The following is a 15,000-nucleotide window of genomic DNA, read 5'->3' as shown; positions in this document are numbered from 1 at the left end:
AGATGCAGCAGCAGCTGAAACATGTCAAAAAGGTAAATACACTTTACTGTATTGTCTTTAAATTCTTGGATTCTTTTTAAAGAACACGAGACAAAATGAACATCTTTGGTTTAAACATGGTCAACTGTTTCATTTTTCATATTAAAAATACTTTCTAACATTATTTATAAGCTTCTGAACTTTTAAACTAAGGACAAACTTTTCTTTTGAGAGTTGTAATTCTGTTCATGACATAAGACTTAACTGTCCTCCAGTCTCTGTGTTTCAGTACATCCTTCTCGAGCTGTACACACTTCTCACAGTCACTTTTTCCAGGAACACGACAGCTGCTTATGAATTGCGATAGGTGCCTCTCCACAGCCTGGACCTCTTGCTTGTCCCACATTCTCCTTTTGACTCCTGGGTGATGTGAGGAACAGAGAGATTAATAGAAGGAGAAAATTTTAACATATCTTTATCAAGCTGTGTTCAATACCTTTGCTTTTAGTTTGACTCCCTTTACGGCTCCACGCTCCTTTAGATGTTTTTACAGGCTGAGATGTTGTGTCAGACTCATCTGACATTTCAATCTCCACTTCCATTCCCTGACTGGGAGTGACAACAGCTTCTAGATGACACGGGGACAAATGAAAAATACATCCATAAAAATAACAGTCTATTATGTTATGACAACAAAACATTTGCAGAGTGAAGATTTGTTGTATTGAAAAATATTCATCAATGAAATACCTTCGCATTTTGCTTTTTTAGTTTCTTGGCTTGTGTAGATCTCATCAAGAACTTCAGCCCCCAACTCGTCCTCTCCCTGACTGATGGTGACCACATCCTCTAAACACAGAATGTAACGAGAAAGGAATTAATCCATGTGTAAGAACTGACCACAAACCACCTGCAGAAACAGAATCCTGATGTGTTTCAAAATCAGGTCTGAGGTGTTTATGCCCCATAACCTGCAGGTTCAGCCAACTAACACAGTGTTTCCCAAAGACTGGGTCGCGACCCTCAGGTGGGTCACTCCTCCCTTCTTCTCCACACACCCCTCCCTGCTCCTCTCTTCTTCTCCACACACATCCCTGCTCCTCCCTTTTTCAGCAACACTGCCTTGCCTGTTTTTCATTGTTTAAACTTGAGTAATACCAACTGTTCAAAGACACGATCACTCAGTCAACAATAAAATATCCTCATTAATGTTCAATAATGGTCACAAATTTATTTTGTGATTTACAAATAATGTCTATTGACTTGAGTCGTGAAGATTTGTGACTTTTAAAATATGGGTCCCCAGAAAAAAAGTTTGGGAAACACTGTTGTAACACGGCCAACGAGCAAAAGTGGGTGGAGAAATCAGAAAGCAGCTGTGGCTAAAGAGAGCTCAAAATAAAATACATACCTTGTGACTCAGTATCGCTGTCGGCCATAACAGTGTCTGTCAAAGTAAAAAGAATTATTTAGTTAAACGATGTTTTAAATTGGACAATTGTTTTATGTAAAAATGAAATAAATATATACCCTCTGGGTCTATAGTGATGTCATCTAGGCCCTTGCCCTTGAATTCAGCCATGCGCCCTTGCTCCAGAGCCATGAGAACCTTGCTTATTTTAGCAAGTTGAAGTGTACCTTCAGGAAGTCTGTAGAATTGTCTATGAACTCTCACATCATGCCCCAGAAAATCAGCCAGCTGATCCAACTCTGTGTTGCTGAGGTTTAGAACTTGTGACAAAGTTGCTGTTTGTTTGCGCAGTTTGGTTGAGGTGAGGGTATCTGGGTTTTTTGCTCCACAGGCCTTGGCAAAATGCCGGAGACACTCAGACCCACGATAACAGGAAAATGCATGTGGTCTGGCAAAGAGGTATGTGTTTTCCTGGGGAACTCCACACATGTCCCTTTTAGTGACAAGAAGATCTAAAGATTCCTGCATCGCAGGTGTCAAAAGGACTGGAACCTTTCTCCCTCTCTTCCCCCTGATCTCCAGCCTTCGGAAATGTTGACACAGTTTCTTTTCTAAATCAGAGAGTGCTTCACCCAGGTCTTCCAGCACATCTTGGTTTTTTGGAGACATATATGCTGACAGAGGCATTTTGGACACCTGACCTGATCTTCGTCTATTAAAGAGTATTACTTGAGTCAGAGTGACTTTTGCTAATCCTGCCCAGGTCACAGAAGACACTTCAGTAGACAACATGGAGTAAAGTCTCTGCTGTTCTGCCTCCAAATAGGAATGAAACATCTGGACATCTCTTGTAAAGGGAAGCAGAAGTGGAGCATTCCACTTAGCTTCCTGGAGGGTTCTCAGTGATGCTGCCGATATCATTTCATTCCATCTTGCTTCATATATTTGTCGGAATGTGCGGGCATTTTTAGCTGCATTACAGTCGCCCTGAATGTTTGAACGGCTCTCAACTAACATTGAAATTGTGACCAAGCTATATCCAAGTTTGAGAGCCAGACTTGGGCATTTATATGTATTGGTTCCCCTGTCATAACCAGCTACAATTTTCACTGACTCTACGACATGCATAAAATTTGAAGGAAAAACATGGTCTTCAATGGTGTTTAATTTAGTATTTCTTCTTGAGCATAACAGAAGCCTTCCTAACTCCCTCATTTTTTGACGAATGTATTCATGTTTCCCAGTGTCATGGCCAAAACGGTTAAACAGGTTCTCACCAAACTCCAGGATACACTGATCCGTTTTCACTACAATAGTCACTTCATCATTCACCATGTTGCTTAAGAGCTTCCAGAAGTCTTCATTAAGACCAAGAGGAGGAGGTGCAGCAGTTTTCCCTCTCTTTGGTTGATCGGGAGGCTTAAACTTGCATTTTGACATGTGTTTCCTAAGAATTTTCTTTCTGAAGAGACCTTGACAATGGCTACAATGCAGGAAATCCTTGGCATCTGTATCCTCTCGTGGTTGCTTTCGAGGAACAAGGTGACCTGTACCTGCCTGTAACACTTCAATATTGTGGGCAAAATTTCCTCTGTTTCGCAGATGTTCGAAATGGAGGTTTCTTTCTTTTGATCCTTTATCATAAGACAGGGCTTGTGCTACCTCACGTTCATTTTTATGAACAAGCTCCAAATGCCTGGACAATCTCACCACTCCTTTACAGAACAAGCAATATTGTTTCTTATCATACAGACGTGAGCCATCCTGCTTTCTCCTGACTGCCGGCACTTTCAGTGAGACTGGGACGGAATCAGGCGGAGAAGAAGAACTGCACTGTTGCTCCTCACTTTCTTCTTGCTGTTTTGGAGAAGGGGATCTGCTGTGTGGGGCTGGGCAGGATGGACTTATCCTTCTCCTTTTACGTGGCTTTGGGGAGCTTTTGGACAGAGACCTGCCTCTGTCAGACAACTGTTTTCCTTCTTTCACAGGTGAAGTGCTCCCTATGTTGGAATATAATGTTGAGAGGTTGTTCATTTCCTCAGCTGTCTGAAGAACATGACTTTCTTTTGACGCCCATGAATCTTCACTACAGATGAACTCAGGAACATAGTCTTTACTGTCATCTGAGGTAAATCCAAACAGCTCATCTGAATCACAGTCAATCTTATACTCCAGCTATAAAAACAAAAAAGAATTAGCCCAGCTACAGAACATTACATGATGAGGGAGGAGAGATGATCTGCATACCTGTATACTTCTGGTCCTTCCAAGCTCGGGGGGAGGGCCTTGCTCCTCTACTAATGCACTAGACTCATTTATTCCCTGTATGATAAGAACATAGGGAAATTCAGTTTTACATTTAAACAACTAAGTTTTGTCTTTAAGTGTCTTTTTACATACCTGTGTAAAAGTGCCTGGATGAGTGAACTGACTCTCCATCACATGACACAACAATGACAACCCCATATGACAATCAAAATCCTGTGGGGGGAAATAAAATGAAAAAACATTATTATTGAGTCATAAGTCAAAATTGATATTATTATATGACTGTAAGTATGAATATATTCATGTTGAAATATATTATTATTAATATATTTGAATACACTTAAACTTAAAGCCACGGTGGTCCACACAAGAGCAGTGGACCTGAGGAGTGTATTATTGGAAGTCATCATTACAAATCTATCAAAGGATGTGTGCAATATCAACAACATTGAAATAGGGGCTAAACCTTTAGTTAGGCCTGTGCGATATGGAGCAAAAAATTATATCTGGATATATTTTGCTATATCTCTATATACGATATATATCTGGATATCTGTACAGGAAAAAATTAACCCCCAAAACTGAAAACGGCAAAAAACAAATCTGCCAAATTCCATAAGGTCTTTTTTTTATTCAAGTGCAAGAGGTCGGCAGTTCATACAGGAACCATGAGCGTCTGCCACATTTAAGATTACAAAAAAATCCTAATTACATAAATAATAATTTAACTGTAAAATAAAAGAAATAAGGCAATTTCCTTCTTTTCATTCATAAATAAAACAACAACTCAAGCTCATCTTTGCATTATCTCTGTTATCCAGATCATAACTATAACCATGAGTTCTTTCAGCGTCAGAAGCTCAGAGGTTCATTATTTTAACAGATCCATGTTCCTCACCAGTGTCAGGAGCTCTGAGGTTTAATCCCACAATTCACTGCATCAAACCCAACGTTTAAAATAGGGGTTGGCGATATGTCGATATTTTAAATATATCTAAGATATTTTTAAAACTCAATATGAATTCTGACATATCGTATATATCTATATAATGCTTATTTTCAATTCTGATTTCACCGCTTCGCTTGTTTGTCTTCTCTGTTGTTGCCCACGCGCCCCCACCTCCCCGTGTCTCATTCACTCCTCACTCCTTGCCATGAATATGAGTGTTCTCTCTGTGAGGATGTGCTGCTGATGATGGTTTTGTCTGTAAATGGTGGAAAAGGTTTGTGGGGCTTGAATCTTTTCACTGGCACCAACTTTGGGCGTTCACGGCGACAGTGAATGAGACACAAGCAGCAAAATCAGGGAGGCGGGGGCGCGCAGGGCGAGCACACAGAAGGCAAACAAGCGAAGCGGCAAAATCAGAATTGAATATAAGCGTTATACTGATATAGATGATATGTCAGAATCCACATCGAGTTTAAAAAATATCTCGATACATTTAAAATATCGAGATATCGCCCACACCTACTATGAGTAAACCTGGAACTAACCAGGACTAGACCAGGATTTAACCAGAACTAGAACAGACTGGGTCCAGACCAGGACCAAACCAGGACATGTATGAACATTCCCTTAAATGTTGTTACCTGGCTGTTGTTGAGTGAACTCTCAAGGGCTGTGACTTTTATTGTCGACATATCGGCCTCAGCAAATCCAGTCTTAGGCCCACAGGATACGAACATCAGACTGGACTTCAGACTGGACTTCAGACTGGACTTCAGACTGGACTTCAGACTGGACTTCAGACTGGACTTCAGACTGGACTTCAGACTGGACTTCAGACTGGACTTCAGACTGGATATCTGTCCCACAATAGACAGATAAAAGACAATCAAACAAACTCTGCCCACACATAATTTACATCCTAAAAATATAATGAAGTCAGAGATACACAGACAATAGGAAAGGTAGTGTATGTCTAGAGGAATGAACTGTCTGTTTGGAACAACAGATGGTAGAATGTGTCTCACACTGAAATCCAGATACTTTTCTACAGAGCAGGAGACAGGGACAGTGGCACTGGGTCAGGCCTGTGCTTTGATTTTCAGCTCGGGGAGGTGATAGTGGAGCAGCCTTTGTCTAACTATAAGGACATTTGTTTGTATATATTGCTGGCGTTGTCTTGCCTGGGGACTACAGTTAGAAGCTAGATGAATGTATGTCTAATATTGGCACATTTACAGAACTGTTTATCAGTGTGTATGGAATAAGAAACTTTCAGAAATATCCGTGTGCATTGATAAAAATCCTGCATATTTGTCTGTAGTTGAATATAAAATACATATGTGTAAACTCTGGAATGAGTCGAGTCGTACATAAAATGTGTTGAGTGAATTTTATCCGTCAGAATATGAACTGAAAACACGACAACAAGAATTACAATCACCAAATGAAAATGTTTGATTACACGTTCTTTAGTACGAACACGAATTCACAGACACGACTCGACTGTCAAAAATACAACATCACATAACAGGCATTATTTACTGAGCAGAAGACACATCGATTGATACGAACTAAACCGGGACTAAACCGGGACTAAACCAGGACTGAAGTAGGACTAAATGAAGACTAAACCAAGACTGAACCTGGAGGACTAAACCAGGACTAAACCAGGAGCACTAAACCATTACTGAACTAGGACTAAAACAGAACTGATTCCAGGACTGCGCGGAGAGTGAGTGAGGAAGAAGTGAGGAGAAGTGAGGTGCGCGTTCACGGGTGGCTGCGCGTTCTGCGCGTTCACGGAGAAGTGAGGTGCGGGTGGTTGCGCGTACGCGGAGATTCCGTTTACGGAGAAGTGAGGAGCGGGGGGGGGGGGCTGCGCGGAGGTTCCGTTCCGTGCGAAGACCATACTTTAGCCGAGGATTCACGTGGTTCGGAGCCGGAGCGACGTCAAGTCAAGTCGGCCGCTCGAACTATAAAGTGCTGCGGGAAACACGAGCTGGTTCAGCCCCGATCAGTCGATGTGTCTTTCATTTGGTGATTGTAATTCTTGTTGTCGTGTTTTCAGTTCATATTCTGATGGATAAAATTCACTCAACACATTTTATGTACGACTCGACTCATTCCAGAGTTTACACATATGTATTTTATATTCAACTACAGACAAATATGCAGGATTTCTATCAGTGCACACGGATATTTCTGAAAGTTTCTTACCCCAGAAAGGTGAATTGTTCCTGTTCAGATAAACTAACCAACTACCTCCCACTACATTCTATTTATACTCACATAAAAACTGCTTAAACTGGATAGATTTGAAATTAAACTGTTATTACCTCAGTGATGCTGACCGTGCGCGTGCTTCACCCTGACCGCGCGCGTGCAGCTGTTAGCGAGTTAGCAAAACTGCGCAGCTAATTGGCTAGGCTAACGTTAGCTGACGAGCATCGCACCACTTTAAACAACGTAATAATCTCTCAAATAAAACAATGTTAAACAATAATGTGTCTAATGTAAACTTAAAGAATATCACCAGGTCTTAAAATTGCATTAACATTAAAATCAATGACTTACCTTTTAAGAAATGCTGTCTCCATATCAAATGTCAGATCCGGTCCGGTGTGTCTCGTGTTCCATCGTGCGTGTCTGATCACGTGGTGAACTCCCGCACACACGTTTTCACGTCTTTATGTCTCAACTACAGTTTACACTCCCGAGTGCTTGAGTTTGTCTTTATCACCTTGTGGGCCATGCGCATGCGCACTTCAACAGGTGTGTGTAAAGTGTGTGTGGGTGAAGTACCCGCTCTGACCACAGGGGGCGATACTGAGTCAAACCTGACACACACATTTTACACACACTGGGTTGGTTTTTGTCACTTTTGGGGATTACTCTGAAATTTGGCCAGGAGACTATTTGGAACATTTTTTCACTGAATTTGCCGTTATTTTTGTGGGGTCCAGCATTTTGGTCCCCACAAAAATTTTGGTCCCCACTTCACGAGTGTGCTGTCAGGTGCTGGTCCACACAAGGTGATAAAGACACACGCACATTTACACACACACACATTTACACACACACACACACACACACACACACACTTTACACACACACACACATTTACACACACACACACATTTACACACACACACATTTACATTTACACACACACACATACAGGACACACAGACACACACACAGACACACACACAGACACACACACAGACACACACAGACACACACACACAGACACACACACACAGACACACACACACAGACACACACACACACACACACACACACAGACACACACACACAGACACACAGACACACACACAGACACACACACACACAGACACACACACACACACACAGACACACACACATTTACACACACACATACAGGACACACACACACAGACACACACACACACACACACACACACAGACATACACACACACACAGACACACACACACACACACACAGACACACACACACACACACACATATACACACACACACATTTTCACACACACACACACACACACACACACCCCTAACTCTAACGTCACATATTTGACTTCAGTTCTTCAAATAAACTAGAAACAACAGAACAAGTTGAACAAACTGTTTCCCTCCAAATCACTAAATCACTTCAATCAACTCGACCTCGACCTCCGGAGGGAAACGTCTGCGTCGTCCTCAGACTCAGCATCAGTTCGTTAGGGGTGGGCAGAATATCGATATATCGTATGGTTTAATGTGATGATACGGTATCGATATCGTTGGCTGCTGTATCGATATATCACCCAGAGTAGTTTTTGGTTTGTTTTACTAAATTATTATCATACAGCTCTACGTTTTTGTTGTTTCGATTCTCTCAGAGTTTCAGGAGAGTCCGACTTTGTGTGTGATTTAGTTTTTTTCAATAACTAGATTTACAAATGATGAAATGTTGATATATTTTAAAATATTTAGAATAGTTGATTTATTTTGTAGTCACAAATATAAAACATGTTGTAATAGCGGCGCGTCTGAATAGAGACGCCGCTTTTTGTCACAAAGATATTTTACAGAACATTATTCAGCATTATTCATTCACTCTGCACCTGCTGATGTAAACTACTGTTGTAGCCACAGCTGCCCTGGGGCAGACTGACAGAAGCGCGGCTGCCATGTCAATCGGCGCCATCGGTCCCTCCGAACACCACCATCACTCACACACACACCACTTTCATACGAGGCGATGTGTGTGAAGTGTCTTGCCCAAGGACACAATGATTGAATTGATTGTGTTTAAGTGTCTTTGACTCTCATCTGTTCTGGAGAACAGGAGCAGGTTTTGTGTTGATGGAGGAAACCGGAGGAAACTCATCCAGACACGAAGAGAAACACAAACTCCACACAGAAAAACCCGGGTCACCCGGGAATCCAACCCACAACCTTCTTGCTGTGAGGCATGAGTGCGAAACAAAAACAGAGTAAATAGAGACATGTCATAATACCGGACGGATGTCGTAATACCAGCAGGTCTAAACCAGGACTAAACAAGGTCTAACCCAGGTCTAAACCTGGTTTAAACCAGGTTTAAACCAGGTCTGAAAACCCGATCTAAACCTGATCTCACCCAGGTCTAACCCAGGTCTAACCCAGGTCTAACCCAGGTCTAACCCAGGTCTAACCCAGGTCTGAGCTGGGGTTTCATCTAGTTTGTCCCGTCTTCCTCCTCCTTCGTCTCCTCTTCCTCTCCTCTCGCGCTCTCGTCCTCGTCTTCTTCTTCTTCGTCGTGGAGTTTGTATTTGTCCTTCAGTCATGTGAGAAGTTGGTTCCTCCTCGGCGTGGGCTTTCTGCAGCTCTTCACACATCTGCTGGATTTGCTCTTGCAGACGTGTTTTCTCCTGTTTGATCTTTTCATGTTCATCACAGAGAATCTCCATCTCCTCCAACAGTTCTGTGTTCCTCTGTCGTTGTCTCTCTGTCTCTCTACGCTCCTCCGATAACCTGTTCTCCACACTTTTCAGATCTTCGGACATGCTCTTCTTATAAGATTTAAAAATAAATTCCCAAAATTCCCGAGGGCCTGAGGAACCGACTCCTGTCCTCAACGTTTCGAGCTCCTCCTTCAAATTCACCTTCTCTTGGTTGAGCTCGGTGGCAGCTTTGAGGAGCTCTGAATGGGAGGTCTTTCAGCTGAGCATGTTGTTGACGTTCCTCCTTCAGATCTCGTAGGTGTGGGCAGACTTCACCTTCTGCTTCATCACACCTCATCTGAACTTTCTCCAGCGACTCCAGCTGCAGGCAGATCCTCTTGGTCTGTTCTTCCAAGTGTAAGTGGATGAGGCGCAAAAACTGATTCTGATTGTTCTGATTTTTCTAAGTTTTGGATCGTCTGGTTTTGTTGCTGGTTCTGATTTTCTAAGTTTTGGATCGTCTCGTTTTGTTCCTGGTTCTGATTTTCTAACATTTCGATCGTCTCGTTTTTTTCCTGGTTCCGATTGATTAAGTTTTGGACTGTCTCGTGCAGTTTGTTATGATTTAATAAGTTTTGGATCGTCTCGTTTTGTTGCTGGTTCTGATTTTCTAAGTTTTGGATCCTCTCGTTTTGTTCCTGGTTCAGATTTTCTAAGTTTTGGATCGTCTCGTTTTGTTCCTGGTTCTGATTTTCTAAGTTTTGGATCGTCTCGTTTTGTTCCTGGTTCTGATTTTCTAAGTTTTGGATTCTCGTTTGTTCCTGGTTTCTGATTTTCTAAGTTTTGGATCGTCTCGTTTTGTTCCTGGTTCTGATTTTCTAAGTTTTGGATCCTCTCGTTTTGTTCCTGGTTCTGATTTTCTAAGTTTTGGATCGTCTCGTTTTGTTCCTGGTTCTGATTTTCTAAGTTTTGGATCCTCTCGTTTTGTTCCTGGTTCTGATTTTCTAAGTTTTGGATCGTCTCGTTTTGTTCCTGGTTCTGATTTTCTAACATTTCGATCGTCTCATCTTGTTCCTGGTTCTGATTTTCTAAGTTTTGGATCCTCTCGTTTTGTTGCTGGTTCTGATTTTCTAAGTTTTGGATCGTCTCGTTTTGTTCCTGGTTCTGGTTCTGATTTTCTAAGTTTTGGATCGTCTTGTTTTGTTGCTTGTTCTTATTTTCTAAGTTTTGGATCGTCTCGTTTTGTTCCTGGTTCTGATTTTCTAAAGTTTTGGATCGTCTTTCTGTTTTGTTTGTTGCTTGTTCTTATTTTCTAAGTTTTGGATCGTCTCGTTTTGTTCCTGTTCTGTTCTGATTTTTCTAAGTTTTGGATCGTCTCGTTTTGTTCCTGGTTCTGATTTTCTAAGTTTTGGATCGTCTCGTTTTGTTCCTGGTTCTGATTTTCTAAGTTTTGGATCGTCTCTCGTCTCGTTTTGTTCCTGGTTCTGATTTTCTAAGTTTTGGATCGTCTCATCTTGTTCCTGGTTCTGATTTTTCTAAGTTTTGGATCGTCTTGTTTTGTTGCTGGTTCTGATTTTCTAAGTTTCGGTTCCTCTTGTTTTGTTCCTGGTTCTGATTTTTTAAGTTTTGGATCGTCTCATCTTGTTCCTGTTCTGATTTTCTAAGTTTTGGATCGTCTTGTTTTGTTCCTGGTTCTTGATTTTCTAAGTTTTGGATCGTCTCGTTTTGTTCCTGGTTCTGATTTTCTAAGTTTTGGATCGTCTCGTTTTGTTCCTGGTTCTTATTTTCTAAGTTTTGGATCCTCTCGTTTTGTTCCTGGTTCTGATTTTCTAAGTTTTGGATCGTCTCGTTTTGTTCCTGGTTCTGATTTTCTAAGTTTTGGATCGTCTCGTTTTGTTCCTGGTTCTGATTTTCTAACATTTCGATCGTCTCATCTTGTTCCTGGTTCTGATTTTCTAAGTTTTGGATCGTCTGGTTTTGTTGCTGGTTCTGATTTTCTAAGTTTTGGATCGTCTGGTTTTGTTGCTGGTTCTGATTTTCTAAGTTTTGGATCGTCTCGTTTTGTTCCTGGTTCTGATTTTCTAAGTTTTGGATCCTCTCGTTTTGTTCCTGGTTCAGATTTTTTAAGTTTCGGTTCCTCTTGTTTTGTTGCTGGTTCTGATTTTCTAAGTTTTGGATCGTCTTGTTTTGTTGCTTGTTCTTATTTTCTAAGTTTTGGATCCTGTCGTTTTGTTCCTGGTTCTGATTTTCTAAGTTTCGGTTCCTCTTGTTTTGTTCCTGGTTCTGATTTTCTAAGTTTTGGATCGTCTTGTTTTGTTGCTTGTTCTTATTTTCTAAGTTTTGGATCGTCTTGTTTTGTTGCTTGTTCTTATTTTCTAAGTTTTGGATCCTGTCGTTTTGTTGCTGGTTCTGATTTTCAAAGTTTTGGATCCTGTCGTTTTGTTGCTTGTTCTTATTTTCTAAGTTTTGGATCGTCTTGTTTTGTTGCTTGTTCTTATTTTCTAAGTTTTGGATCGTCTTGTTTTGTTGCTTGTTCTTATTTTCTAAGTTTTGGATCGTCTCGTTTTGTTGCTTGTTCTTATTTTCTAAGTTTTGGATCGTCTCGTTTTGTTGCTTGTTCTTATTTTCTAAGTTTTGGATCCTCTTGTGCAGAACCTGGTTCTCAGTCTCTAAGATTTGGGGAACCATAGGTTGAAATTTTCCAAAATGACGGCAGCTCATTTTTTCTGTTTAAATATGCAGTAGAGAGAGAAAAGCTCTAGTGTAAACGCGCAGTAGTAGCTCTAGTAGCAGTACACGCAGTAGTTGTAGTACACTCAGTAGTAGCAGTACACGCAGTAGTTGTAGTACACTCAGTAGTCGTAGTACACGCAGTAGTCGTAGTACACGCAGTAGTCGTAGTACACGCAGTAGTCGTAGTACACTCAGTAGTCGTAGTACACGCAGTAGTCGTAGTACACGCAGTAGTAGTAGTACACGCAGTAGTCGCAGTACACGCAGTAGTCGCAGTACACGCAGTAGTCGCAGTGGATGCAGTAGTCGTAGTACACACAGTACACGCAGTAGAAGTGGCAGTATTCTGTGTCTGTAGTGTTTGTTTTTGTGTTACACTTATAATCTTCTTCAAAACAGTAAGTTGCTTTGTGCTTTGTGCTTGTCCTTTGTGGATGATGTCATAAAGTAGTAGTAGCAGTAGTGAAAGTATTAATAAAAGTATTCTGTCACTTTAGTGTTTATTTCACTGTGTCACTCAGAGTTTACTTTAAAGCAGCGTCGTGCTTCTCTGATGACGTCATCAAGCAGAGTTCTGTCACCATGGAGACCCAGGGGCATTAGAACATCACGTTGCCACGGCGACAGCTTCTCAGGCTCCAAAACTATTTTAGATTCTAGAATGTGATGATGTCATCGTCCCAGAGGGGAGGAGCTAAATCATTTTCCCGGTGATTACGATGTACTTTTCCATCTGTATTAATATTCGATGGAAAAACATGAACAACTGACTTGTTTTAAGGAGGAGATTGAGAAGGAGAAGGAGCAGGTTTTTGGTGGTGGTGTTTTGTGGTGAGTGGAGATGTGCTTCACTTCAGTCACATGGATCATGAACAGTTTTCTCTACTTCAGTGCAGAATAGTGACGTTTGTGTCTTGTTGATGACGTGTAGGTGGATGAATGTGACCTGACCGTTCACACTCAAGTCACATGTCGGCCATGTGCTATTAAAGGCTTTGAATTATTTTGTACTTTTTGAGTGCCTCAGTTTTTTTCTACTTTTTTTTTTCCTACTTTGTAAATCACAAAGTATTTTCATTCTTTTTTTTTTTTGGATTGTTTGTTTGACAAGTGTCCAATAAAAATCAAATCCATATGCTATATGGATTTGATGATTAGTTAATTAGTTAGAAACAATGTGACAAATATTTTAATCATTTATCTTTTTTTTTTTTATCTTAATATTTGCAAGTAAATCAAGACATTTACACTTTTATGTACGTCTGTCTGTCTGTATTTGATTATTTATTCATTTATTTATTCATGTACATACTTTTGGTTTTAAAACACTTACTGAATTGTTTTATTTGGATCGGTCCAGTAATTATAGAAACATTGAACATAAACCAGAGCTAAACATCTGGAGTCTCAAAGTTAAAAACCAAATTCTACCACAGAATTTGAACCTGTCCCCAGCTCAGATTTAAACAACAGAGATTCAAGAGTGGATATTACGCACTATTTATTGATTTATTTTAGCCATGTTGTCACTAGGGCCAAATAAATCCATCCATTCATCCATTTTCTTCCTCTTATCCGGGGTCGGGTCTCGGGGGCAGCAGCCTAAGCAGGGACTCCCAGACTTCCTTCACCCCAGACACTTCCTCCAGCTCCTCCAGTGGGATCTGAGGTGTTCCCAGTCCAGTCCAGAGACATGGTCCCCCCAGTGTGTCCTGGGTCTCCTCCTCCTCCAGGTGGGACATGAACACCTCCTGAGGGACACGTCCAGGAGACGTCAGAACAGACGTCCTCCCCTCAGACGCTCCTCTCCACGTGGAGGAGCAGCGGCTCTACTCCGAGCTCCTCCCGTGTGACTGAGCTCCTGGGCCAGAGAAATACGACATGTAATATGTGACAACACATCAGTATTTATCTGCAGAGTCATTTACACACACACACACACACACACACATTTACACACACACACACACACACACATTTACACACACACACACACACACACACACACACACATTTACACACACACACACACACACACACACATTTACACACACACACACACACACACACACACACACACACACACACACACATTTACACACACACACACACATTTACACACACACACACACACACACACACATTTACACACACACACACACACACACACACACACACACACACACACACATTTACACACACACACACACACACACACACACATTTACACACACACACACACACACACACACACACACATTTACACACACACACACACACACACACACACACATTTACACACACACACACACACACACACACATTTCACACACACACACACACACACACACACACACACACACATTTACACACACACACACACACACACACATTTACACACACACACACACACACATTTACACACACACACACACACACACACATTTACACACACACACACACATTTTACACACACACACACACACACACACACACACACACACACACACACATTTACACACACACACACACACATTTACACACACACACACACACACACACACATTTACACACACACATTTATACAGTGAAAATACACTTACATGTGAAATGAACTAAAAGACATAGAAAGGAAAAGAAAACATGGAAAAATAAAAACACCAGGTCTGTCATGTTAATCGACGACATCGTTCATACATAAAAACTGGAACGATGTTTTGGGCTCTAACGTTCTGTCTGTCGCATGTT

General features: G+C 41.3%; 2 protein-coding genes across 2 annotated transcripts in view; both read right to left on the bottom strand.

Moving 5' to 3' along the window:
• LOC129408046 (uncharacterized) overlaps positions 1–2,185 on the bottom strand; it is a 2,548-nt gene extending 363 nt beyond the window's left edge. The window contains exons 1-5 of the mRNA XM_055150663.1: positions 1,510–2,185; positions 1,391–1,426; positions 730–828; positions 476–607; positions 1–399 (exon numbers count right to left, since the gene is read on the bottom strand). The exon at positions 1–399 is cut by the window's left edge and continues 363 nt beyond it. Coding sequence (XP_055006638.1) covers positions 188–399; positions 476–607; positions 730–828; positions 1,391–1,426; positions 1,510–2,182 — 1,152 coding nt within the window. The 5' untranslated portion in view covers positions 2,183–2,185 and the 3' untranslated portion in view covers positions 1–187. The remainder of the gene's footprint in view (positions 400–475; positions 608–729; positions 829–1,390; positions 1,427–1,509) is intronic.
• Positions 2,186–2,366: 181 nt separating this feature from the next.
• On the bottom strand, positions 2,367–6,516 carry LOC129408047 (uncharacterized). The gene is made up of 6 exons (XM_055150664.1): positions 6,382–6,516; positions 5,249–5,464; positions 3,791–3,871; positions 3,638–3,712; positions 2,668–3,565; positions 2,367–2,377 (listed from the first exon to the last, which is right to left on the bottom strand). The coding sequence occupies exons 1-6, from the start codon at positions 6,514–6,516 to the stop codon at positions 2,367–2,369; spliced, it is 1,416 nt and encodes a 471-aa protein (XP_055006639.1).
• Between the last annotated feature and the right edge of the window lie 8,484 nt (positions 6,517–15,000).

This window comes from Boleophthalmus pectinirostris, unplaced genomic scaffold (assembly GCF_026225935.1).
Source record: "Boleophthalmus pectinirostris isolate CB_2022bp ecotype Guang Dong unplaced genomic scaffold, ASM2622593v1 HiC_scaffold_1447, whole genome shotgun sequence".
NCBI classification, from domain to species: domain Eukaryota; kingdom Metazoa; phylum Chordata; class Actinopteri; order Gobiiformes; family Gobiidae; genus Boleophthalmus; species Boleophthalmus pectinirostris.
Note: the sequence above shows the minus strand (reverse complement) of the source record. Positions and strands in the feature narration are given on the sequence as shown.